The sequence below is a fragment of the Macaca thibetana genome, chromosome 8 (assembly GCF_024542745.1).
Source record: "Macaca thibetana thibetana isolate TM-01 chromosome 8, ASM2454274v1, whole genome shotgun sequence".
NCBI lineage: Eukaryota > Metazoa > Chordata > Mammalia > Primates > Cercopithecidae > Macaca > Macaca thibetana.
This window is the reverse complement of record NC_065585.1, coordinates 105,548,390-105,575,202: the sequence shown is the minus strand read 5'-3', so window position 1 is coordinate 105,575,202 and position 26,813 is coordinate 105,548,390. Positions and strand designations below refer to the sequence as shown.

At 55.8% G+C, this 26,813-nt stretch overlaps 1 protein-coding gene across 2 annotated transcripts in view; it reads left to right on the top strand.

Moving 5' to 3' along the window:
* Nucleotides 1–26,813, top strand: part of ADGRA2 (adhesion G protein-coupled receptor A2) — a 46,548-nt gene that overhangs the window by 15,550 nt on the left and 4,185 nt on the right. The window contains exons 2-16 of one of the 2 annotated variants that reach the window (XM_050801257.1): nt 1,699–1,770; nt 15,736–15,807; nt 16,088–16,159; nt 16,314–16,385; nt 16,676–16,839; nt 17,509–17,722; nt 18,178–18,342; nt 20,088–20,286; nt 20,769–20,918; nt 21,048–21,209; nt 22,305–22,529; nt 22,682–22,898; nt 24,748–24,956; nt 25,964–26,091; nt 26,518–26,641. In XM_050801257.1, the coding sequence (XP_050657214.1) occupies nt 1,699–1,770; nt 15,736–15,807; nt 16,088–16,159; nt 16,314–16,385; nt 16,676–16,839; nt 17,509–17,722; nt 18,178–18,342; nt 20,088–20,286; nt 20,769–20,918; nt 21,048–21,209; nt 22,305–22,529; nt 22,682–22,898; nt 24,748–24,956; nt 25,964–26,091; nt 26,518–26,641 (2,245 nt within the window). The remainder of the gene's footprint in view (nt 1–1,698; nt 1,771–15,735; nt 15,808–16,087; nt 16,160–16,313; nt 16,386–16,675; nt 16,840–17,508; nt 17,723–18,177; nt 18,343–20,087; nt 20,287–20,768; nt 20,919–21,047; nt 21,210–22,304; nt 22,530–22,681; nt 22,899–24,747; nt 24,957–25,963; nt 26,092–26,517; nt 26,642–26,813) is intronic. The other variant, XM_050801258.1, reaches the window with a different exon arrangement.

Genomic DNA, 26,813 nt, shown 5'->3' with positions numbered 1-26,813 from the left:
CACTGCACTCTAGCCTGGGTGACAGAGCAAGACCGCGTCTCTAAAAAAGTTTTTTTTAAATTTTTTAAAGAGCCTGTCACCGCTCAGAGGCCACCCCAGCCCCACCAGCGCCTGATGAGATCTTTAAAGGCCTCTTAGAGGCCCTAAGAATGGTCAAGATTATGATTACCACGAACACCCCATGTATGAAGTGAAAATAAAACTATCCTAACCCGTAAAATGAGAATAATAAATACAATAATAAAATGAGTTAGTAGAAGGTCTAATATCCCATATAATGAATACTGTGATGTACTTTTTGACATATCAACATTGTGCGTGTGTGTGTGTGTTTGTGTGTGTGTAAGCATTTTGGAAACCCCGCCAACCTACCCCGCTACCTATCACTTCCCACCAGGAAATGTCACCATTGGAGGGACCGTTAGGCAGGCACTGGATGGGTGGGAGGGATCTATGGAGTGGGGAGAAGGAAGGAAGGAGATGAGGTCTCCACCCCTCCCATGGCCCTAGAAAGCCCCTTCCACACTTTTCCATGCTTCCCTCCATCCTGGCCACTGTCTTCTCCACAAGCCAATGGAAGATGGAGCAGCTGGAATGTCAGCCATCAGGGGTCTCCCCACTGCCCCTGATCTGTTCACCCACCACTTCTAGGAAGCTTCGAGGCTCATCTCTTTGCCAGCTCCTCTTGGGGCTTGTTCCTTCCCACTTCCCTCTCCCTTCCAGTCCAGCTTGGAGGCTGCTCGCTCAAGGAAAGGCCCAGGGCCTGCACCTCCGGCCTTCCCAGGTCAGTTCTCTACCCTTAAGACCAAAGAAGGGAGACCCTTTGCCTCAGCCCAGGGCAGGCAAGAGTTTGGGCGGAGAGGCTCATTAAAGCTTTCTAATAAGCAATTAACTGGGGGATGAGCCCTTTGGCTGGCCTGGATCTCCCTCCTCCCAGCAGGGAGCTTGGCAGAGAAAGGCTGAGTGGGTGGGCTGAGATGAGACATTCGGTCTCTCTCAGTCGCTTGGGGCCCCTTTCCTCCTCCCCTAAATACAAACGAATAAATAAATGGAACCCGGAGGGCACAGTGACTGAGGCTGAGGCCTGGCTTCCCCTACACTCGGGGCTCCATCAGCTTTCTGCCAAGGCTTCAGAAGGATTGGGAGGCCAGGGTGCGGCCATTGTGCACGCAGGCCCTTTGAGATGGGGGCCTGTGAGGTCCTCAGCTCACAGGTAAGAGTGCGCAAAGCTCTGAGGAAGGGCAGCTCCCGCCTGCCTCCAGACCTGCTGGGCATCCTGGCCCCGTTCAAGCCATTCTCCCCACCACTCTTCTTGGGATGTTGAGTGAAGGGCTTGAGCAAAGATGAAACTGTGAAGGGCATGACGGGGCACTGAGGGTCAACCCTGTGGTTCCAGAATGGAAACGGGGCATCACAGCATCACCTCCACCTGCTCAGCCCACCTCCCACTTGCACACAGAGCCCCATGTCGGAGCCCGGCTTGGGGGAGACTCAGGGCAGAAAGGTCTGACTTGGGGCTAGGTGGACCGTTGGCCGGCTTCTCCCTATAATCTCCGGGAGTAGAGGGTGGGGCTGCTGCCTCGCACAACTCCAGGGGGCGCCGTTGACACAGATGCAGGCTGGCCCCACCAGTGGTGAAAGCGGATGCCCAGCACGTAACAGCACCTTCTCCTGTCTGTGTTCTCTCTGTCCCTTCAGGCTCTTAAGCAACAACAAGATCACGGGGCTCCGCAATGGCTCCTTCTTGGGACTGTCGCTGCTGGAGAAGCTGTAAGTGCTGGGGAAGGTGGGGCGGAGGAGCAGGCTGGCCATGACGGCAAGGGGTCACCCCGGGGAGGAGGAGGAATGCTGGTCACTGAGTGACTTCAGAACCTGCCGGCCGAGCAGGGCCGGGAGTTCGACCCAATGGGACCCTGCCCAGGGCTTGGCCAACAAGGAGAAGCCAGAGAAGCTGGTATGGAACGAGAGGCCAGCTCCTCGGCCCGACAGGGCGAGAGAAGAGGGGAGGGGCTCTGAGAAGCTCATTAACGCTCTTTAATGAGCAATAAGCTGTGAGGGCCGAGCCCTCAGCTGGCCTCCCCCTCCCAGCTGGGGGCCCAGCATAAAAGGGCTGAAGGCGGCTTAAAGCGACTGACTGCGGCCCTTTTCCGCCTTTCCTACAAACAAATCAACAAACAAAGCCCCAAGGGGGCTGAGGGTGGGGAAGGCTGATCGTTTCCAAGCCTCTCCCCCACTCCAGCCCACCCAACCCTGGTTCAGAGCCACCTGGGCAGCTGCAGCCTTCAGGCTGGCCTTGGCCCTGGGGCTGCCAGGGCCCTGCTAGCCGGCTGGAACCTCATTCCCAGAGCTGGGGCCCTTGTGTCTGGTGGGGCCAGAGTGGGGAAGAGGGTTATCAAGGAGGAGCTGGTGGCTGTGAGTTGTTAGGGAAATAGGGGGACACAGAAGGCCTGCCCTCTCCGCATGGGGAGCTGGTGGAGAGGTAGGGTAAGCTCTAGGTGAGAGACCTCACTCAGCCACTCGGGCTAGTCACTGAAGCTGCCAGACTCGAGAATGGAACCACCCTCTGTCTAAGTTCCCTGCTCCGTTGGTACACTCCAGGGACCACAGCCTGGACCACAGCTCTGGGTCCTTGCCCCTCCAAAGAGGAAGCCTGGGCCTCCCACCTTTCCTAGAGCCTGACTCTTGCTTTCTCTCTCACGGCCCCATCCCCTCTCCCATCTCTGCTCCCATCCTGCTAGGCTTTCCTAGTTTCTCCGACAGGGAGGGCTCTTGGCCCCTCTAGCACCATTTTGCCCAAAAGCTTTGGGTCAGTGCAGTGGGAGACACAAAAGAGTGAGGTGTGACGCCTACTCAAAAAGAGCCCAGGCGATTGCAGTCCAGGGGAGACCACAAACAATGCTATGTATATTAGAATTAAGTATATTGGGGGCTGGGCGTGGTGGTTCTGTAAATCCCAGCACTTTTGGGAGGCCGAGGCTGGAGGACAGCTTGAGCCCAGGGGTTCAAGACTACAGTAGGAGTGGGGTTGAGCTATGATTGTGCCACTGCACTCCAGCCTGGGTAACAGAGTAAGGCCCCGTCTCTTAAAAACACACACACTCAGGCCAGGCGCAGTGGCTCACACCTGTAATCCCAGCACTTTGGGAGGCCGAGGTGGGTGGATCATTTGAGGCCAGGAGTTCGAGACCAGCCTGGCCAACATGGTGAAACCCCGCCTCTACTAAAAATACAAAAACTAGCTGGGCATGGTGCTGCATGCCTATAATCCCAGCTACTCGGAGGGCTGAGGCACCAGAATCTCTTGAACCTGGGAAGCCAAGGTTGCAGTAAACTGAGATTGCACCACTGCACTCCAGCCTGGGTGACACAGCGAGACTCCATCTCAAACACACACACACACACACACACACACACACACACACACACACACACACATATACACACGGCCGGGCACGGTGGCTCATACCCGTAATCCCAGTACTTTGGGAGGCCGAAGTGGGCGGATCACGAGGTCAGGAGTTTGAGACCAGCCTGGCCAACATGGTAAAACCCCGTCTCTACTAAAAATACAAAAATTAGCTGGGCATGGTGGTGCGTGCCTGTAGTCCCAGCTGCTCAGGAGGCTGAGGCAGAAGAATCGCTTGAACCCGGGAGGTGGAGGTTGCAGTGAGCCAAGATCGTACCACTGCACTCCAGCCTGGGCGACCAAGCAAGACTCTGTCTCAAAAAAAAAAGCAAAACACACACACACACATAGATTAGGGCTCCTGTCAAGTTCAAAGGAGGTGTCAGCAAAGTCCAAAGAAGTGTTCACAGGTAATGGAGACACAGTATGGATGTGACATGGTATTGAGATCTCTCACCATGACAGCAGTCTCGTGACGGAGCCTCCATGACACCCATTCCACTGTGGAAGGGAAAGCCTCTGGCCCCGAACCCCTGAAGCTGTGAGGAAAGAGTGATGGCCTGGCTGGGCTCCTGGGAGTGGGAAGGCACAAATCCCATATTTGGGCAGAAAAGCAGAGCAGGCTGTCTACCAATCTGGGACAAGCTGGGGATAGCAGGGGACCTGGGATGGTGACAGTGAGTGGAGTCGCACACGGCTCCATGCCCAGGTCCCTCTGACCATCTTCTCTGTGGCTCACAGACAGTGGTCCTGATGCAGAGAAAGGGCTGCCACCAAGCTGCTACCTAAAAGTCTCCTTGGTGCCAGGCATGGTGGCTCATGCCAGTAATTCCAAAGCTGTGGGAGGCAGGCAGATTGCTTGAGCTCAGGAGCTCAAAACCAGTCTGGGCAACATAATGAGACCTGGTCTCTAGGAAAAAAAATTTTTTAATTAGTCAGGCATGGTGGTATGCACCCGTAGTTCCAGCTACTCGGGAGGCTGAGGTGGGAATCGCTTGAGCTGGGGAAGTTGAGGCTACAGTGAGCCATAATTGTGCCACTGCACTCCAGCTTGGGCGAAAGAGTGAGACTCTGTCTCTCTAAATAAATAAATAAATAGGTCAGGCGTGGTGGCTCACACCTGTAATCCCAGCACTTTGGGAGGCCGAGGCCAGCGGATCACCTGAGGTCAGGAGTTCGAGACCAGTCCGGCCAACATGGTGAAACCCTCTCTCTACTAAAAATACAAAAATTAGCCAGGCGTGGTGGTGGGTGCCTGTAATCCCAGCTATTCAGGAGGCTGAGGCAGGGAGAATTGCTTGAACCTGGGAGGCAGAGGTTGCAGTGAGCTGAGATTGTGCCATTGTACTCCAGCCTGGGCGACAGAGCAAGACTCTGTCTCTAAATAAATAAATAAATAAAAATAAAAGTTCTCTTGGGTGTCAACAAAGAGGGAAAGTGGCGAAGCATTCGAGAGCTCTGCATCCTCTGCTTAGCCCAGGCTTGGTCTTGGAGGGCTGAGTCACAGGAAACCAGATGTCCTTCCAGGGGTCTTTGGAGGAAGGCAAGCCTCAGTGGCCTCTTCAGCCCCTGCCCTGCCCCTCCCAGGCTGGCACCTCCCGCAGTGGCTCTTCCTCCTCCTCCTTAGCACAAGCAAGAAGGTGCTGTTCAGAGCCCCTGGTGGCCTCACTGATATCTCCCCTTCTTCAGCCTTGCTCCTGTCTCCTCATCCTTCAGTCTTATGAGAGCACATTTTTCTGATGAAGATGAAAAGGTGGCCTGTCCTTCTCCAGCACCAAGGCTCCAGAGGCTGCATAGCAAGTACACCCTGAGCATGGCAGGCAATCAGAAGAACGAGGGCAACAGCAGCTCACAAGGGGCGGCATCTGGCTTGATGCCAAGTCGTGCGATGTAGGAGCAGCGCTAGAATGGGAATTCTAAACGCTGAGTCCCAGCTCCTGCTCTGTGCTAGTCACCCCATCCATTCATTCTGTAGGTGCTCACTGAGCCCTTCTATGTACCAGGCTCTGTTCTAGGCATTGGGAGTGAGCACAGGAGACCAGGTGCCTGCCCTCCTGGCCCTTACCTCTACTGATAGGACCCAGAAAATAGCAAATAGATGTGTGGTGTGTCTGGAGGCCGAAATGCAGCAGAGAAAAACAAGACAGGGTAAGGAGGAGAGAAAGCCAGAGGGCCAGGGGTGCTATTTTATGTAGTGAGGTCAAGAAGGCCTTGCTGATGACATGCCTGGGCCTGAGACCTGAAGGGACGAGAAAGGAAGCCTGGAGCTCTCAGGAAGGATGAAGAGAGCAGGCATTGCCAAGACCCCTGGGTTCAGGGAATGCCTAGGGAGTCTGAGAAACAGAAGGGCAGTGTGAGCTGGCAGAGCGAGCCAGGGGGATGTGGCAGGAGACAAGTAGGGTGTGATGCCGGGGTGGCCACCGGGGTGGCCTTCGATTCCTCATTGTCAGAAGAGCTGGGGTAGACGGGGTGATTCGGGATGTGCATTATGGATCTAAAATTCTATGATCCTTGGATGTGTGTGGGACACCCACAGCGCCCATAGGGAGAAGATGATCACAGAACCCAGTGACAGGGCCAGGCTTTCCAGAGGAGGGGCCATCTAGGCAGAAGGGTGCACCGTGGGCAGCAGGACAGGGATGGTGCTTGTTCAGGGCTGGAGGAGCTCAGGGTCTCCAACATGGTCACTGATCACTGCTGTATTTATATATACAAATACTTCTTTTTTTTTTTTTTTTTTTTTTTTGAGATGGAGTCTCACTCTGTCACCAGGCTGGAGTACAGTGGCATGATCTTGGCTCAGTGCAACCTCCATCTCCCAGGTTTAAGCGATTCTCCTGCCTCAGCCTCCCAAGTAGCTGGGACTACAGGCACATGCCACCACGCCCAGCTAATTTTTGTATTTTGTATTTAGTAGAGACAGTGTTTCACCATGTTGGCTAGGATGAGGATGGTCTCAATCTCTTGACCTTGTGATCCACCCACCTTGGCCTTCCAAAGTGCTGGGATTACAGGTGTGAGCCACCGCACCTGGCCTTTTTCTTTTTTGAGACAGAATCTCGCTCTGTTGCCCAGTCTGGAGTGCAGTGGCATGATCTTGGCTCACTGCAACCTCCACCTCCCAGGTTCAAGCAATTCTCCTGCCTCAGACTCCCAAGTAGCTGGGATTACAGGCACGTGCCACCACACCTGGCTAATTTTTGTATTTTTAGTAGCCGGGATTTCACCATGTTGGCCAGGCTGGTCTCGAACTCCTGACCTCAAGTGATCCGCCTGCCTCCCAAAGTGCTGGAATTACAGGCATGAGCCTCCGCATCTGGCCACGAAGACATTTTTTAAAAAAGGAATTGATTGACATGGTTATGGGGGCTGGCAGACCTCAAATCAGTAGGGCAGGCCAGCAGTCTGAGAAGTCAGGCAGGAGCAGACACTACAGTCTTGGGGCAGAATTTCTTCTCTAGGAAGCCTCAATGTCTGCTCTTAAGGCCTTCAGCTGATTGGATGAGGCCCACCCACATCATACAGGAGCATCTCCTTCATATGAGGTCAGCTGATGGAAGATGTCAACCACATCTACAAAATACCTGCACAGTGACATCTAGATTCGTGTATGATTAAACCACTGGGTATTATAGCCTTGGCCAAGCTGACACAAAACTAACCATCACAACCACTATCCCCCAGAAGGAGAGGGCCCTTGGGTAATATAGATGCTGGGCCTCCCTCCTGGAGATTCTAATTCATCTATCCCATGGGGCCTGGGAATTTTTTACACGCTATACAGGCAATTCTCATGCTCATCCAGGGTTAGGTGCCAGTGGGCAAGATGACCCCTAGACTGAGGGCCTATTCATCAGGAATAAGACTCTGCAGGCTGGCATGTAGTTGGTGCTCAGGAAACACTGATCCCTCTGTCCTGTCAAACTCAGATGTCTAGGCTTGGGCGGCTGAGGCCATGGCAACTTAACATCCCACAGTCTATGAGCAGCACGTCCCGTGGGAGGGTTGGGGCCCAGTCTGTCAACTGAAACGGAAGGTCCAGGCTGTTGCAGAATGTGCCTGCATGGCTTCCTTGGCTGAGAGCCCCTTGGGCCTTTGCAAATGGGCTGTGTGTATGTGAGGGGGTCACCTTGTTAGACAGGAGCTGGGAGTAGATCTGTGTGGTGCAGGATCCTGAGGCCAGCGTGGGCAGGGTGGGCAAGGAAGGGGCCACAGAGCGGATGCCCAGTGGGAATGTGTCAGACATGATCGTATGGAGGACTTGGGTCCAGAGAGGTTGGGGGTAGGGGTGGAGATGGGGGGCACACACCTTTATCAGCCAGGTAGGACAGACAGGAAGACCTGAGCTGGCCACGGTGGCTCACGCCTGTAATCCCAACACTTTGGGAGGCCAAGGCAGGTGGATCATGAGGTCAGGAGATCGAGACACTCCTGGTTAACACGGTGAAACCCCATCTGTATTAAAAATACAAAAAATTAGCAGGGCATGGTGGCGAGTGCCTGTAACTCCAGCTACTTGGGAGGCTGAGGCAGGAGACTCACTTGAATCTGGGAGCGGAGGTTGCAGTGAGCCCGAGATCATACCACTACACTCCAGCCTGGGCGACAGAGTGAGACGCCGTCTCCAAAAGAAAAAAAGACAGGAAACAGAGCCCTGCAGAAACACCTCCTGGGCCGCCCAGGGAGTGTACAGAAGCCCCGCCTTGCACCTCTGAGCCCTCTCTCTCTCCCACCACCCTCCAGCACGGCCAAGCCTGTTTCTTAAAGGAAAGAATTTTGGGGCAGAGAGGAGCTGATGAAAGAGCACTGGACTCCATTTGGTGTGAAAAGCAGCTTGGAGTGGAATCATCCCTCCTTCTTTTACCTTCCAGTGCCTCTCCCAGCCCCGGGTTGCTCACCTGGAAAATGGGGCTATGAGGAGTTGTTACAGGAACAGAGGAGGAGTTCCTTACACAGAACACACGGCAGCACAGGCTTCCAGTACATGGCAGGCAGTTCCCTTCCCCTCTGCAGAGTTCCCAGTTGCTAGATGTTACCCTGGCTGCCTGTCATTTGCATAGATTTGCCTAGAGTTCCCGGCCTTGAGCAGGCAATTGTGTAGCTGAAAAATATACGTGCTCCAAGTACAGCTGGTGATTCATTCCCCGGGATCCCCCACCAAGCACATGCAATGGGGAGCAGGCCGCAGGAAGACTTTTCTGGACTGAGGGTGTCAGTCACAGTAAGATGCCTCTAGACCAGGGACCAAGCCGGCCCCAGGGCAGACAGCCCCAAGAGAGCCAAGGGAGTGAGACTGCATGCCTGCCAGCGTGTGGGTCGGTGTGGACACCAGCCCCCAGAGGCTTGTGCATGGCTAAAGGAAAGAGGCTGGGGAGGGGAGCCCGGTCAGCCCTGGGATGATTTGTCATTACTTAATGAGATTAATGAGCCCCGGGGGCTGGTATGCAGGGGTGCTGAGGCGCTCATTAGAAGCAGATGCTCATGGGAACGAACGAAAGTGGGGGCCTGGGGGTGGAGTGCGGCTCGCCCCACGCCAGGTGGCTTCCATTAATCTATGGGCGGGGCCAAGGGTAAGGCTGCGGGGCTCTGTCCCTCCCCCCTCTTCCCATCCCCAACAACACCGGGGAGGAATGCCGCAGAGAAGCTGCCTGGACTCCGGCACCACTGAGGCCCAGGAGGGGAGGCTGATAGGTTCAGGGACAGCCCGCTTGTTGGCCATAGTAGCCCCCGTGCCTGGCATGGGGTACGTGCTCAATAAATAACCTGTGGATTGGATCAGAGACAAGAGGGACCTGCAGGATGGGACCAGAACCTCTCCCTTCCTCCCCTAGACACTTCTATACCTGCAGGGTGTCCTGGCCCACTTCTCAGCCAGCCCCCACTTTCTAGTGAACCCTGGAAGTCTTGTAGGCCCAGGGAAGGCTGCTTTGTGGCCTCCAAACCTATAATTTGGTTTTCAAACCCACAAGCAGGGAGGTCTGTGAGGGCCAGAGGGAGCTGACTCTCTACCACCCCACCCTGCCTGTATGTGGGCGCGCGCGCGCGCGCACACACACACACACACACACAGACACGGTCATAAAAACTCACATGCTCTTTAATGGCTCTAGTGAGATATAATTTATGTGCCATAAAAGTTCACCCGTTTAAAAAAAAGTGTGCAATCCAGTGGTTTCTAGTATATTTTACAGAATTGTGTAATCACCATAATCTAATTTTAGAACATTTTCATCATCCACAAAAGAAACCTTGAATCATTAACAGTCACTCCTTATTCCTCCACCCACTCTTCCCCAGGCCCAAGCAACCACTAATCTGCTTTCTGTCTGTAGATCTCCAAATCTGCCTGTTCTGGACATTTTAGATAAATGAAATCATGCAATAGGTGATCTTTCATAACTCGATTCTTTCAGCATGGTACTTTCAGGGTTCACCCATGTTATAGCACGTATCAGTACTTCATTCCTTTTAATGGCCAGATAATATTCCATTGTACGACTACACCACATTTTGTTTATCCCTTCATCTCTTGAATATTTGGGTGAATACTACTTTTTTTTTTGAGATGGAGTCTCACTCTGTTGCCCAGTCTGAAGTGCAGCAGCACGATCTCAGCTTGCTGCAACCTCCTCCTCCCGAGTTCAAGCAATTCTTCTGCCTCAGACGCCTGAGTAGCTGGGATTACAGGCGCACACCACCAGGCCCAGCTAATTTTTGTATTTTTTAGTACAGATGGGATTTCACCATGTTGGTCTCGAACTCCTGACCTCATGATCCGCCCGCCTTGGCCTCCCAAAGTGCTGGGATTACATGTGTGAGCCACCGCGCCCAGCCTTTTTTTTTTTTTTTTTTTTTTTTTTGGACAGACAGGATCTCACTCTGGCACCTAGGCTAGAGTGCTAGAGTGCAGTGGCATGATCATGGCTAACTGCAGCCTTGACTTCCTGGGCTCAAACAATTCTCCTGCTTCAGCCTCCTGAGTAGCTGGGACTACAGGCATGCACTACCATGCCTGGCCAATTTGTTTTGGTAGAGATAGGAGTCTCACTGTGTTGCTCAGGCTGGTCTCGAACTCCTGGTCTCAAGTGATCCTCCTGCCTTAGCCTCCCAAAGTGCTGGGATTACTGGCTTGAGCTACCACATGTGGCCAGTTTCTACTTTTTGCCACTATGCACAATGCTGCTGTGAGCATTCAGCTATGGGTTATTGTGTGGATGTTTGTGTATTTCTCTTGGAGATATACCTAGGAGTGGAATTTCTGGGTCATATGGTAACCCAAATGTGAAACTGTTTTCCAAAGTGTCTGCACCATTTTACATTCCCACCAATAATTTGCAAGGGTTCCAGTTTCTCCACATTGTCATCAACATTTGCTGGAGTCCCTCTTTTTTATTATAGCTGTCTTAGTAGGTGTAAAGTGGCTTTGATTTGCATTTCCCTTACTGCTGGTGATGTTGAGCATCTTTGCATGGCCTTATTGGCCATTTGTGTGTCTTCTTGGATAAAATGTCTATTCAGATCCTTTGCCCATTTTTTTCAACTGGGTTATTTGTCTTTTTGCTATTGAGTTGTACAAATCCTGTATGTATTCTAGATAGACATCCCTTATCAGATCTGATTTGCAAATATTTTCTCTCATTCTGTGTTCTCTTTCACTTTCTTGATGGTATCCTTTAAGATGCAATTTTTTTTTTTTTTTTTTTTTTTTTTTTTTTTGAGAGGAGTTTTGCTCCTGTTGCCCAGACTGGAGTGCAATGGTGTGATCTTGGCTCATTGTAACCTCCACCTCCCGGGTTCAAGCAATTCTCCTGCCTCAGCCTCCTGAGTAGCTGAGATTACAAGGCTTCCGCCACCATGCCAGGCTAATTTTTTTGTATTTTTAATAAAGACAGGGTTTCAACATGTTAGCCAGGCTGGTCTCGAACTCCTGACCTTAGGTGATCCACCTGCCTCCGCCTCCCAAAGTACTGGGATTACAGGCATGAGCCACCGCACCTGGCCAAAGGTGTAAAATGTTTAAGTTGTTATTAAGTCCAACTTAACAATCTTTGCTTTGTTTCCTATTTCACCCCGTTTTGCTTTTTCTGAACTTTTATTCATCCGTTACTCCTCCTCCTTTCATTGCTTCTGCTCACAAACTCACTCTTACACACTCAGCTCCCAAAGCCTCTGTTTTCCCAACAAGGGCATGGGGCATGATTTACTCTCAGGAATCCTCCCTCCACATCAGCCTTAGGGGAATCCTCCTCCTGCATATTGACAGAGATACAGGGAGGGGGTGGCCTGGAGTCAAGGGGCAGTGGGTAGCAGGGAGGGGAAGTGCCATCAACACCCTGCGTCTAGGCCGGGCGCAGTGGCTCAAGCCTGTAATCCCAGCACTTTGGGAGGCCGAGACGGGTGGATCACGAGGTCAGGAGATCAAGACCATCCTGGCTAACACGGTGAAACCCCATCTCTACTAAAAATACAAAAAACTAGCTGGGCGCGGTGGCGGGCGCCTGTAGTCCCAGCTACTCGGGAGGCTGAGGCAGGAGAATGGTGCGAACCCGGGAGGCGGAGCTTGTGGTGAGCTGAGTTCTGGCCACTGCACTCCAGCCTGGGCAACAGAGCCAGACTCCGTCTCAAAAAAACAAAAAAAAAAACACCCTGCGTCTTTCCCAGGTTCCAAGAACAGGGCTCTGTGGGAGCATATCTGTGCATGCTTTCACAAGCTACTATAGCTTCACCTGAGAAACGGAGGGATCCGATCAGACCATCCAGCAAATGACTTCTATCATTTTTTTTTTAAGAGTCTCACTCTGTCGTCCAGGCTGGAGTGCAGCAGTGGCGAGATCTCAGCTCACTGCAACCTCCACCTCCCAGGTTCAGGCAATTCTCCTGCCTCAGCCTCCTGTGTAGCTGGAATTACAGGTGCCTGCCACCACACCTGGCTAATTTTTATTTTTTATTTTTATTTTTTTAGTAGAGACGGGGTTTCACCATGTTGGCCAGGCTGGTCTCGAACTCCTGACCTCAGGTGATCTGCCCACCTCAGCCTCCCAAAGTGCTGGGATTACAGGCGTGAGCCACCACGCCCAGCCGGGGCTTCTTAACCTGGGCTCTACACCCCTCTGGAAATTGTATGCACAGTGATGGGTATGGTGAGTTTTTCTTGGGTAGAAGTTCATGGCCTTCACAGATCTTCAAAGGGATGTGCTAAGCAAGAAAGGCTCAAAACAATCAATCTATAGGAACCTTGCAGGTCCCAAAAATGTCCAAGTCTTGTGGTAGCATTTCTCCCGCCCCGAGGGAAGACACAGCTTCTTACCCAGAGGGACCAGGCAGCATCGGTTTCCCATGGGTCCTTCAGGCTCTTAGAGCTCAGCCCAGGGAGCCGAGACAGGCCAGCTCCCAAGGGCACTCCTGGGGCCTGCCTTGGTCATCCCGAGGCTCCTCCCCAGGCAGGCTCAAGGCAAGGGAGAAGGCATGCCCACCCTCCGTGGAGATGGAGGTGCCCTCTCCAAGGCCCCAGCATGGCTGGGCTGCAGGAAATCGAGGGCAGGAAGAGGGGCTGGGGCCTGGGCGCCGCCTTGCTCCCATCTGCAGAGCATCAGTGGGGCAGGCGGGTGGGGGCTTTCAAGGGGGGCCAAGGAGGAAATGAGAATAAACACAGTGAGCGGGGAGGGAAGGGGGGCTGTGCCTAAGCCCCTTGGCAGCCCATGAAGGGAAGTGACACAATGAGGAATGTGTTTCCCTCTGCCCGTCCCCCACGTGGGGGTGGGAGGCTGAGCCCTGAGAATGGCCAGACCCCAACAGGGGCCAGAGGGCACATGCTGGGACAGCCCCGGAGTGGGGCCGGCGGTGAGGATGGGGTCTGGCGGCAAACGGTGGGGGCTGGGCCGGAGGGGCACCCCTTGGCAGCCAGGATTCTTATCCTGTATCCCTCTCCCTCGGCCAGGGCCTAGGGTCAGTGTCCTGGCACAATCCCTATATGCGCCCCACTGGGGGCACCTCCCAGCACACCCCAGTGTGGAGGCCATCCCTCCTCTAGGGAACTGGCCCCTTCTGGTGGCCCCTTCCCTTCCTTCTCCAGGGACTTGGGGTCATGGAGGCCGTCTGAGTCCTTCAAGTCCTTCTTGTGGGAAGGAGCTAAGGGTGAGGGCTCCCCTGGCCGTGGGAAGGGCTGTGCACGGTGTTTCTGTCCCTCAGTGCACAAACAGGCCCCCTGGTGGGACAGTATCTCCCCGTCCAGAACACCCATTTCCTCTCCTCCCATCGGGTAGCCGGCTTGGTTAACCCCCTCCTGCCCAGAGACATCGATGAGGCTGTGGTGGGCAGCGCCAAGATTCTCCTCAGCCCCCTACCCCTGATCCCCTCCTCCTTCTGGGCTGAGGGGTGGCAGGGCCAAGAGTCCCCTCAGCCCCAACCCCGACCCCCTCCTCCATCTGGGCTGAGGGGTGGCAGAGCCTGGGAAAGCAGGTGGGCCCCAGACATCTCTGTGGATCTCCTGTCTTCCCGCCACAGACCTTCAGACAGGAGTCCCTCAGCCTTGCCTGCTCCAGGGGTCCACCCAGCCTTTCCTGCTCCGGGGGTCCACCCAGCCTTGCCTGCTGCCTCACAATCTCCTGCCACTGGGTGGGAGCCAAGAGGCCACTGCCTCCATCTCAGACCCAGGACAGGGAGGCCAGCTGGGCTGTGAGCCTCGTGAGCTCTATGGGGCCTGAAGCCCGTCCTGGTTTAGCTCAGGAAAGAGCCGGCTGGCCTTTGAGTAGGTGGGCAACTGGCCCCGCTCACCGTGCCTTCTAGGCACCTGTCCCTGGCTGTGCAGGGTGAGGGAGAAGGCCACTGAGCAGGCACCCACCTTGGTCTTCTGTGGTCCTGCCTGGCCCAAGAGCCCAGGAGGCTGCCCTGGCAGGTTTGGGGTTAGGGCAGGCAGGTCCCCTGTGGGTGGGTACTGTCTCCTCAGCACTGTCCCTGCAGCCCCGGGGGCAGGTGACGAAGGGGGCAGAGAGTTGTGCCATGGCCATCATGGAGTTTGAGCCACAGACTCGGGGCTGGAAGCCTGTGGGCTCACCTGCAGCTCACTCCTCCAGGCCAGGCTTGGCCCCTGGGATCCCTGGGGGGTCAGAGCCCCCTTCTATCCTGTCTCTCAGCACTGCGGGCTCCTGCGGAGACCCATGGAGAAGACAAGACTGAGGACCTTGAACAAGCTGTCACCTCACTGGCTTCCTCATCTGAAGGAGGAGGATGGACAGGACTTACACCCCTGACCTGTTTCCTCGCCTGTCAGACAGAGATGGGCGCAGGGATAAAATAGCCATAAAAAATACCCCCCTTGGCCGAGCATGGTGGCTCACATCTGTAACCCCAGCACTTTGGGAGGCCAAGGCGGGAGGATCACTTGAGCCCAGGAGTTCAAGACCAGCCTGAGTAACATAGTGGAACCCTGTCTCTACAAAAAAAATTTTTTTTAAGTAGCAGGGTGTGGTGGTGCACGCCTGTGGTGCCAGTTGCTTGGGAGGCAGAGGTTGGAAGATGGCTTGGGCCCAGGAATTTGAGGTTACAATGGCCCATGATCACACCACTGCACTCCAGCCTGGGTGACAGAGAGACCCTGCCTCAAAATCAAAACAAAACAAAAAACTACCCTCCCATGCGCCCCCTCCCCTGCCCACAAAGGCCAGGCTCAAGAAGCTTCTCCCTTTATATAGCAATTTACAAAAGACTATGATACCTATTTTCAAATGCTTCCCAGGGCAACCCCGGTAACCCGCAGGGCAGCCTGGAGGTGGGGCAGGGTGGGAAAGGAGGCCTCCTAACTCCCAATCCAGGGCGTTCTCCATGTTGTCCGAGGCCCTTCTGATCCCATCTCTTGGCTTCTTCGTCCTCCTTCCGTTCTGACCAGCCTCCCGAGTAGCTGGGACTACAGGTGTCGCCCAGGCTGGAGTGCAGTGGTGCAATCCTGGCTCCCTGCAGCCTCTGCCTCCCAGATTCAAGCAATTCTCCTGCCTCAGCCTTCCGAGTAGCTGCGACTACAGGTGCGCTGGGACTACAGGTGCGCACTGCCACACCCGGCTCATTTATTTTTTCTTTTCTTTTTTATTTTTTTGTATTTTTAGTAGAGACGAGGTTTCACCATGTTGGCCAGGATGGCCTTGATCGGGAGTGGTTCTTTAATCCCACTTCCCACCCAGTGCTGAGGAGAGCAGAGGTTTAGCAGGAAGTCAAGTCCCTGAGAAACCCAGCAACAGCACCGCGGTGGCAGTGAGGACCCCTCCCGGGGAGGGGAGCAGGGCGGCCCCAGCGGGGAGAGGTGTGAGGGCTCTGCGCTTGCCTGCTTGCCTCCGCAGGGACCTGAGGAACAACATCATCAGCACAGTGCAGCCGGGCGCCTTCCTGGGCCTGGGGGAACTGAAGCGCTTGTGAGTGGCATGCCCCTCCCGAGGGAGAAAGTCACCCCTCCTGCTCCATGCCCACCCCCTTACTCTCACCCACCCACACCTGCCCCTCTTTTCCACTCAGGTGCCTTGGCTGGGGTCCAAGGAGCCGCCATTTCCAGTCCAGCTGCGGCCCTGGCCCCAACCTCATCTCTTTTCTCATCCCGCCCCCCACACAAGCCCTGGCCCCACCCATGTGTTCCTCACAAGTGGACCCGCGTGCTGCCGCGTGGCCGACTCGCTGAGGTTGCCTGTGTCTCTCTAGAGATCTCTCCAACAACCGGATTGGCTGTCTCACCTCCGAGACCTTCCGGGGCCTCCCCAGGCTTCTCCGACTGTAAGTGATGGGATGAGAAGTGGGGAGGGAGGAGAAGGAGGAAGCACATAGGAAGTAAAAGGTGGCCCCCAACCCTTCCACATCGCACCTGCTCCCCTCCGCCAGCCCATGGAGACCCTAAGACCCCATCTCAGTTGTCCCCTGTCTCCTGCAGAAACATATCTGGAAACATCTTCTCCAGTCTGCAACCTGGGGTCTTTGATGAGCTGCCAGCCCTTAAGGTTGTGTGAGTATCTCTTCCTAGCGCAAGGACCCAGACCCCTGTCCCTTCCTCTGCCCAGGAGGGATGTATAAGCATCGTGACCACTGTGACTGGCCTCACCAGTGGGCACAGCAGACAGTGCCTGAAATGCCCCCATGATCACCTTCCTGCGATGGCCCGGGGCAGAGACGGCGCACATAGACCCGAGATTGCCCCTCCTACCCCTCCAGCCCTGTCCCTCCCTGGGGCCCCAGGCCACTCATGAGCCCACGCCCCCTCTGCTCTGCTCTGTGACCCCTCTGCCTACCCTGCAGGGACTTGGGCACCGAGTTCTTGACCTGCGACTGCCGCCTGCGCTGGCTGCTGCCCTGGGCCCAGAATCGCTCCCTGCAGCTGTCGGAGCGCACACTCTGTGCTTACCCCAGCGCCCTGCATGCCCAGGCCCTGGGCAGCCTCCAGGAGGCCCAGCTCTGCTGCGGTGAGCAAGTCCTCCCGACTACACATCTACCAGGGACCCTGCCTCTCCACCAACCCAGGGCCCAGACACGAGCCTCCCCTCAGACCCACAGATTTTTACCTCTGTACTGCAGTTTGCAAAAGACCACAGCGCTGAGTCCTGCTCTGGCATTTAGGGATACCCTATTTTTATGTATAAATCACTATCTGAGATGTGCTGCCCAGCACAAAAAGGGACTGGTTTGCAACAGCTCTCCCACAAAAAGAATCACATTTACTATCCCAGTGACCCTCCCCGTGAGGCGGGGCCGGTGTTATTCTCCCCACTCCGCCTGTGACTGTGTGCTGGGCGTGTTCTCCAGGGCATCCCTTTTCCTTCAGTGTCTCGGGGTCAGTCTTCCATCAGCTTTTCTAAGCCCCCTTGAGGCTGCTTGTTCATGTTTTCATCTGGCCCCACCTCTTGGGGTAACGTGTACTAAGAAAGGAGCATTCTTCGTCCAAAAACTGCCTGTCCCTCCCCTTTACCCTTATCCCTGGAGACTTTCTCTTGACCCCTTTCCCTTCCCAGCTGGAGCAGGCTACAGGCTGAAGGCCCCGCCCCGTCCCACCCCATCCTGCTGGACTCTCGCTCACACATGCAGCCTCACACGCGTGTGCACTCGGGCCTCACGCCTGGTGTCTCCTCCCACAGAGGGGGCCCTGGAGCTGCACACACACCATCTCATCCCGTCCCTACGCCAAGTGGTGTTCCAGGGGGATCGGCTGCCCTTCCAGTGCTCTGCCAGCTACCTGGGCAATGACACCCGCATCCGCTGGTACCACAACCGAGCCCCTGTGGAGGGTGACGAGCAGGCGGGCATCCTCCTGGCCGAGAGCCTCATCCACGACTGCACCTTCATCACCAGGTAGGAGCCGCTCTGCCCCTCCTCAGGCCTCAGCATGGGGATGGGGGGGCCTGCTGTACCCCACAAAACAGCTGCACCCAGATGTGTTCCCGGGAGAATGTGCATGTATATTTATGGAAAGCTTGGACTAAGTTATCAATGTTCTGGATAGAGGCTAGAAATAAATATCTGATAGAACAAAATGATGATACTTGATATCTCTTTAGGGCTCTTACACTGTATAGAGTGGCTCCCATCTGTGAGAGATATTCTCGGCTCCATGATAAGGAGGGGAAAATCGAAGCTCAAAAAAACAGTATCATAAGGCCAAGCAGAATAAAAGGAGTGTGTACTTGCATCCCTTGTTTCATCAAAGAAAAAAGGACCTGCAGCTAGTGTCGTAGATGGTGCTGAGGGAGGGCGACGTGGCTGGGCCCAAGGATGACTCACGAGCCAGCTCCGCCTGCCATCCGCAGTGAGCTGACACTGTCTCACATCGGCGTGTGGGCCTCAGGCGAGTGGGAGTGCACCGTGTCCACGGCCCAGGGCAACGCCAGCAAGAAGGTGGAGATCGTGGTGCTGGAGACCTCTGCCTCCTACTGCCCGGCCGAGCGTGTGGCCAACAACCGCGGGGACTTCAGGTTTGGCCTGCTCCGCCCTGTAGAGGGCTGCCCAGCCCCCAACCCCACCCTTGCACCCTGACATCACAGGTGGCCAGAGTTTCCCCATCCGCTGTCTCCATTGGGTCCTAAAGATGGAGAAAAGTCTTCCTTTTGTCATTCAGCCTGAAGCCTTGCTATCGAATAGATAGGCTTTATGTATAAACTTACATCTGAGGTGGGGCGCAGTGGCTCATGCCTGCAATCCCAGCACTTTGGGAGGCCAAGGCAGGCGGATCACCTGAGGTCAGGAGACCAGCCTGACCAACATGGCAAAACCCCGTCTCTACCAAAAAGTACAAAAACTAGCCAGGCATGGTGGTGGGCGCCTGTAATCCCAACTACTCAGGAGCCTAAGGCAGGAGAATCCCTTGAACCTGGGAGGCAGAGGTTGCAGTGAGCTGAGATTGCACCATTGCACTCCAGCCTGGGCGACAAGAGCGAGACTCAATCTCAAAAACAAACAAACAAAATTACCATCTGAGATGTGCTGCACAAAAAGACTTTTTTTTTTTTTTGAGACAGAGTCTCACACTGAAGTGCAATGGCATGATCTTGCTGCCTCAGCCTCCCCGGTAGCTGGGGTTTCAGGCCTGTGCCACCACGCCCAGCTAATTTTTGTACTTTCAGTAGAGATGGGGTTTCACTATATTGGCCAGGCTGGTCTCGAACTCCTGGCCTCAAGTGATCCACCTGCCTTGGCCTCCCGAAGTTCTGGGATTACAGGCTTGAGCCACTGTGACTTTTTCTTAGACAGGGTCTTGCTCTTTCATCCAGGCTCCGGTGCAGTGGCACAATCGTATCTCACTGCAGTCTCGAATTCCTGGGCTCAAGCGATCCTCCCACCTCCACCTCCTGAGGAGCTGGGACTACAGGCGCAGCCACTATGCCTAGTTTATTGTGTTACTTTCTGTAGAGACAAGGTCTCACTTTGTTGCCCAGGCTGGTCTCAAACCCCTGGGCTCAAGCACTGTGCCTGGCCACAAAAAGGCTTTTATTTGCTTCCTTACATTCAGAGTTTGCAAAAGCTCGTCCACAAAGAGTATCACCTTTTTTTTTTTTTTTTTTTTTTTTTTTTGAGACGGAGTCTTGCTCTGTCGCCCAGGCTGGAGTGCAGTGGCCGGACCTCAGCTCACTGCAAGCTCCGCCTCCCGGGTTCCCGCCATTCTCCTGCCTCAGCCTCCCGGGTAGCTGGGACTACAGGCGCCCGCCACCTTGCCCGGCTAGTTTTTTGTCTTTTTTGGTAGAGACGGGGTTTCACCGTGTTAGCCAGGATGGTCTTGATCTCCTGACCTCGTAATCCGCCCGTCTCGGCCTCCCAAAGTGCTGGGATTACAGGCTTGAGCCACCGCGCCCGGCCAAGAGTATCACCTTTTAAGATCCCAGTGACCCTCTCTGTTATGCAGGGAAGCTATTATTCTCCCCACTGTACAGCTGAGAACATTGACTCCGAGAAAGGATAAATGCCTTGCCTTAAGCCATAGCAAATAAGTGGCAGAACTTGAATTTAAACTCAGAACTCTAAAGTCCAGCTCCCTATCACCTGAGACAGCCCGGTCAGAACAAAGAGAGTGGAACTTGGGAACCCCTGGAAGGCTGATCTGAACCCTGCTCCTGGATCCCTCCCCAAGGCCCCCAGGAGTCCGGCCTCATAGTTCTAAAGGCAGGAGAAGGGCTGTTGTTCTGAGAAGCCTGGTTCATCGGCAACTTCCTGCCTCTGCCCCCAGGTGGCCCCGAACTCTGGCTGGCATCACAGCCTACCAGTCCTGCCTGCAGTATCCCTTCACTTCAGTGCCCCTGGGCGGAGGTGCCCCGGGCACCCGAGCCTCCCGCCGGTGTGACCGTGCTGGCCGCTGGGAGCCTGGGGACTACTCCCACTGTCTCTACACCAACGACATCACCAGGGTGCTGTACACCTTCGTGCTGGTGAGGAGGGGCTGGGGCACCCCACCAGCTCTGCTTCGGGGGCACAGGGAAGGGAGAAGCCAACCTAATGAGCAAGGGGAACCTGGTCTCTGGGCCGCTGGGCTGTGCCTCTCGTCCCTGCCTATGCAGAGCCAGGAGCCGGCTCCTCTCCTCTAGCCACCCTCTGCCGAGGGATTCAGACACAGAGGCCACAGTGGGGAAGGGCACAAGTCCTCTGTCCCCATCCGGACACCTCACGCCCCTTTACTCACCACCACCAAAAGCAGAGTCCCACTATCCTTACACCAGGGGTGCTGGCAGTGGTGGCCTTGGGCAGTGATGGTCTCAGCCTCCCCGGCCCTCCTAGCTTGATGAGACCCAGCAAGTAGGCTGGACTCCTGTCCCCAGGCACTGAGCACTGGTACAGAGCAGAGGGTCCCCAGGGGCAGTTCAGGGGCAGAAGGAACAGGCGGGATGATCCTCTGTCTTCCCCCAATCTCCAGATGCCCATCAATGCTTCCAATGCGCTGACGCTGGCTCACCAGCTGCGCGTGTACACAGCTGAGGCTGCCAGCTTTTCAGACATGATGGATGTAGTCTATGTGGCTCAGATGATCCAGAAATTTTTGGGTTATGTCGACCAGATCAAAGAGGTGAGACTCAGCTGGACCTCGGGAACTCGCAAAATGCCCCCATCCCTCATTTGCTCAAGCCTGTCTCTCACTCCAGCCCCTGGCTCCCAAGCCCCGCCCCTGCCCTCAGCAACTCCCCTGTCCCCCCAGCTGGTAGAGGTGATGGTGGACATGGCCAGCAACCTGATGCTGGTGGATGAGCACCTGCTGTGGCTGGCCCAGCGCGAGGACAAGGCCTGCAGCCGCATCGTGGGCGCCCTGGAGCGCATTGGGGGTGCCGCCCTCAGTCCTCATGCCCAGCACATCTCGGTGGTAATGGGGGTCAGCGTTGGGGGTGACCCTGGCATACAGAGGAGGGAGGCGCTCCCTCTCAGGCGTGCACCTGCTGTGCCCCAGCTAGCAAGAGCAGCAGACGTGACAAAGTTCTGAGCTGTGGGGTTCACTTCCAAGTTGTCAGGGGCAGTGCTTAGGAGAGGTGGCCGGTGACCCTGGAAAAGTGATGCCAGACTCCGTGGTGGGGAACTGAGCCAAAGGGCCAGCCTGACGGGAATAAGCAGGAGGAAGTGTGAAAGGATTAGAAGGGATGGGAACAGGGCTTGGTGGCAGGGCAAACAGCACTCGGGATTGAGTGAAGAGTAATGGAAGTTCCCTGAGAGAAGGCGAGGGCTCCAATCCGATAACCACAGTAGAGCATCCTGTATGCCTGTATGTGCAAGATACTGTGCTAGGCCCTTGGGGCGATGCAAAGGGGCGAGACATGGAGCCTGCTCTACAGCTGAGTCGGGCAACGGAACTGGCATAGTTAAGAGGTGAGCAAGAGGCTGGGTGCAGTGGCTCCACCTGTAATCCCAGCACTTTGGGAGGCCGAGGCGGGAGGATCTCCCGAGGCCAGGAGTTGGAGACCAGCCTGGGCAACAAAGAGAGACCTGGTCTCTATAAAAAATACAAAAATTACCCAGGAGTGTTGGCATGCGCCTGTGGTCCCAGCTACTCTGGGGGCCAAGGTGGGAGGATCACTTAAGGCCTGGAGTTTGAGACTAGTCTGGGCAACATGGTGAAACCCTATCTCTAAAAAAAAAAATGTTTTTAATTAGATGGGCATGGTAGCATGCCTGTAGTCCCAGATACTCAGGAGGCTGAGGTAGGAGGATCACTTCAGCCCAGGATTTGTGGGCTGCAGTGAGCTATGGTTGTGACACTGCACTCCAGCCTGGGTGACACAGTAAGAACCTGTTCCTCTAAAAAAAAAAAAAAAAAAAAAGAGAGAGAGAGAGAGAGGTGGCTTTGAAAAGACTGAGGATTGAAGGGGAGGACTACAGCCTGAGCAGGTCCATTGAGAGGGAATGTGCAGTCCCAAGCAGAAGGCCACCATCTCAAATGGTGGGATGACAAGGTCCCTGTCCCCAGAATGCGAGGAACGTGGCATTGGAGGCCTACCTCATCAAGCCGCACAGCTACGTGGGCCTGACCTGCACAGCCTTCCAGAGGAGGGAGGGAGGGGTGCCGGGCGCACAGCCAGGGAGCCCTGGCCAGAACCCCCGACCTGAGCCCGAGCCCCCAGCTGACCAGCAGCTCCGCTTCCGCTGCACCACCGGGAGGCCCAATGTTTCTCTGTCGTCCTTCCACATCAAGGTGGGCGCTGGGGGAGGGTGGGGGTGGGAGACGGGAGGCACCCAGATGCAGGTACCTGGTGGGGGCAGTGAGAGGAATGGGAGGAGGGGGCTGCAAGACATCAGTGCTCTAGGGGGTCCTGGTGTCTCTGAGGAGCTCCTATGTCCCCCCAGAATAGCGTGGCCCTGGCCTCCATCCAGCTGCCCCCGAGTCTGTTCTCATCCCTTCCGGCTGCCCTGGCTCCCCCGGTGCCTCCAGACTGCACCCTACAACTGCTCGTCTTCCGAAATGGCCGCCTGTTCCGCAGCCACAGCAACGCCTCCCGCCCTGGAGCTGCTGGGCCTGGCAAGAGGCGTGGCGTGGCCACCCCCGTCATCTTCGCAGGAACCAGTAAGGGACTGAACTCCCCGCCCTGCCCAGGTTGCCTCTCGTGTGTCTGCCCTGTACCCCTTCATCCTGCCCTTCCCTGGCCCACAGCCCCCCAGTGCCCTAGTGGAACTGAGACAGGATGTTGCGGCCCTCACCTTTCCCCAACAGGGCAGAGGGCAGAGATACCCCATAAAGAAAGGGTTTGGAGGAGAAAAGTTCAGGAAGACATTGCCTTCTATATCCCAGATTTGTTCAATTTCAAGAGGGCTACGAGCACAGCCGTCTCCAACACACACACACACCCCCCCCACGGGCCCAATGCAGACAAGTAATGCTGAATGGGCGCCTGCTAGAAACAGCGCTGTCGTTGGTGCTGGAAGGAATAAAAACATCTAGGCCATGGTCCCTGCTCCCAGAGGCCACCTAAGCAGTAGAGGGTGAAGTAACCTCCCAGGGCAGCCACAGGAGAGGTTCCAGGCGGCTGCTGCACAGGCAGCCCAGGTGAGCAGCATTCTGAAAAGGCAACATGGCTCCAGCTGTCGTGGCGGAGGTGGGACTGACACAGATGGGCCTTGAGGGATGATCAGGAGTTCCAGAGACACCAAGGAAGGGCGGAGACCAGGGCAGAGGAATAACAACATGAGCAGACACTGAGTGTCTGACTCACCACCCAGCTGGGGGCCTGGCACCCAGAAAGCAGATAGATCACCTGCAGTCCCCCACTTATCGTTCCATCTTTCCCCCGGGACCAGCAACGTCCACACCTGCCTTCTTTCTGTTGGTGATTCCACTGTTGCTCTCACCATCCACGCTGACACCAGCCCATCTCTGGCCCCCGCACCTCCACCTTCAGTCCATCCCTCATGCCGTCACCAGATTCACCTTCCGCAAACTGCACTTTGCACATCAGAGAGCCCCTTCAAAGTCTTGGGCCATTTCCCATCATCAGGACGTCTGCCTCCCTCCATGAGCCCTCTAGGGTCCTAGCGATGCAGCTGTACCCCCTTTGCCCACCCAGAAGGCGCTGCCGCCCCACCCTGGGTTCCGTCCTGTTCCTAGTGCAGACTCTTGCTGTCAGGTCATGCATCCTCACTGAGTATCTGGTATGTGCCAGACTGTGCCTGAGCTGGGACACACCTGTGCACAGGCAGTTATGGCTGTGTCCTTGAGGAACACACCCTTCAGCAGAGAGCACAGGCAGTGGACAAGTCATTGTAAGTGCAGCTCATTGTAAGTGAGCAGCTGCATGAAGTGTTTTGGAGGGCACAGGATGAGGGACTGTCCAACCTAGTTGGAGGCCAGGGAGGCCTTTCCCGAAAACCACTAAGACTTGAAGGACAAGTAAGGTGGCCTGAGGAAGGTGAAAGCCCTGTGTCTGCAGCCGCGTGGGCTGTGGGAGTGTGTGAGGAGAGGTGGGTAGGTGAGGGGTCCGTGGAGTCCAGGGCCTGCTCCGGGAGCCCCTCTCCCACTGGGAACGCCTCCTCCTAGTCCTCCTTCCATCCTGCCTGCGTCCCTCCTCCCTGTACCTGGCTTGTGTTCCCTCCATCTGCACTTCTGTGTTCTTGTCCCCGAGCCCCCAAGCCTGAGTCCTCACCATGAAGCATGACATCACTGCTCATCCAGCACTCAGGGCGGGCCACCACCCAGGGCTCACATTTTCCATCATCATCCGCACCCCTCCCCCTCCAGGGTCCCCCGTTAGACTGAGGCAGTCCTTGGCATCTCACCGCATGCCCCCAGCCCAGCACTGTGCTCTGCCTGGCAGGTGCCTAGTACACACCCTGCCACCGCTGCTGCTGCTGAGTCCCAGCTTAGCCCACCTCCCTGACACCCTGTGAGTGTCTGTGTGGACGTCCCTCTCCCCCTGTAGGTGGCTGTGGCGTGGGAAACCTGACAGAGCCAGTGGCCGTTTCGCTGCGGCACTGGGCTGAGGGAGCCGAACCTGTGGCCGCTTGGTGGAGCCAGGAGGGGCCCGGGGGGGCCGGGGGCTGGACCTCAGAGGGCTGTCAGCTCCGCTCCAGCCAGCCCAACGTCAGTGCCCTGCACTGCCAGCACTTGGGCAACGTGGCTGTGCTCATGGTGGGTGTGCGGTGGGGTGAGAGGTGGAGGGGTGCAGGGACATGCACTGGGTGGAAAATAGGGGTGGGAGTACTCTGACCACCTGGGACCATGGAGAAATACAGAAAGGACAGCACCCCTATTGGGGCCCATGACTGGCGGGATGTGGGGAAATGGCCCTTTGACCTCTCCCACCTCTCCATCTTTCAGGAGACAGGCAGGGAGGTCTGGCCTCCATGCCTATAACCAGATAGATAGATCTGATGGATCTGGAACTCCCTAGCCTGGCCTTCACATCCTGCACTTTCTGAGACTAGATTTTTTTTTTTTTTTTTTTTTTTTTTGAGACGGAGTCTGGCTTTGTCGCCAGGCTGGAGTGCAGTGGCATGATCTCAGCTCACTGCAACCTCCGCCTCCTAGGTCCAAGTGATTCTCCTGAGTCAGCCTCCCAAGTAGCTGGGATTACAGGCATGTGCCACCATGCCTGGCTAATTTTTTATATTTTTAGTAGAGACAGGGTTTCACCATGTTGGCCAGGCTGGTCTCAAACTCCTGACCTCAAATGATCCACCCCCCTCAGCCTCCCAAAGTGCTGGGATTATAGGCATGAGTCACCGTGCCCAGCCCAGACCAGATTCTTACAAAGTAGAAAAAAAATAATCTGGGAACCCTTCTCCTTCCTGATCACCCCCTCCTTTGTGGCACGTGGTGCCACCACTCTCCAGTCCTGCAGGCCTGCTGCTGGTCACAGGCAGCACCTACTCCCTCTCTCCTATCTCTGGTCTTTCAGGCTGGGGGTGTGAAGAGTCCCCAGCAAGGCAGGACCAGAGGCACGGAAGGGGCAGCAGTAGCTGGCTCCATGGGGCTGGCTTCCTAATAGCGGAAAGCCTGAAACTTTTCTCCCTGCCCAGATGAACTAAGCACCAAAGTGCAGGACCAAGGCTGAAGGGGCCTGGGAAGAGGAAAGCTGGCCTGGGGGCCTAGTGAGGTGTCCATGTTCCTCATGTCTCTTTCCTGCCCTTTCCCAGGAGCTGAGCGCCTTTCCCAGGGAGGTGGGGGGCGCGGGGGCAGGGCTGCACCCTGTGGTATACCCCTGCACAGCCCTGCTGCTGCTCTGCCTCTTCGCCACCATCATCACCTACATCCTCAACCACAGGTGGGCGCTCCTGCAGGAGGGAGGGTGTGGTGGGCAGGCACGGAAGGGGACCCCACCCTGCCCACTCCCCGTCCTATGCTCTGGTACATACTTTCCATTCCAGCTTTGCAATGGGGGAGGGACTCCGAGGCAGGTGTAGGAAACCTCCCAGCGCGGGTGGAGGGTGGGCTCACTGAGTACTTGGCAGGGGTTTTTTCCCCAGGTAGGTCCACATGACTTTCTCAGCCTCTCACCCATTTGAATGTTCTGGGGTTGGAATCACTTTGAGGGGTTAAGGACTCCCTGCCCTGTGGCCTCTGTCACATTCCCACCCATGCACACACGCAGATATGTGCCTGCCCCCCCGTGGCTCTCCCAATGGCCTGGAGACCCCATGGGCCTGACCTTGGGTTGAACGGTCATTAATTCGAGACTGTTTCCGGGCAGCTCCATCCGTGTGTCCCGGAAGGGCTGGCACATGCTGCTGAACCTGTGCTTCCACATGGCCATGACCTCTGCCGTCTTTGCGGGGGGCATCACACTCACCAATTACCAGATGGTCTGCCAGGCGGTAAGCAGGCAAAGGGGCTTGGGGGGTGGTGCTTCAAGATGAGTGCTGGCACCTAGGCATAGAGTGGGGAGATGCACTGGAAGAAAATGGCTGGTGCTCATAGGCCGCAGCTCCATGGCTTCCTCTGTGGCAGCCTTGGAAGGCAGGGATGGTGGGGCATGGAGAGTGAGAG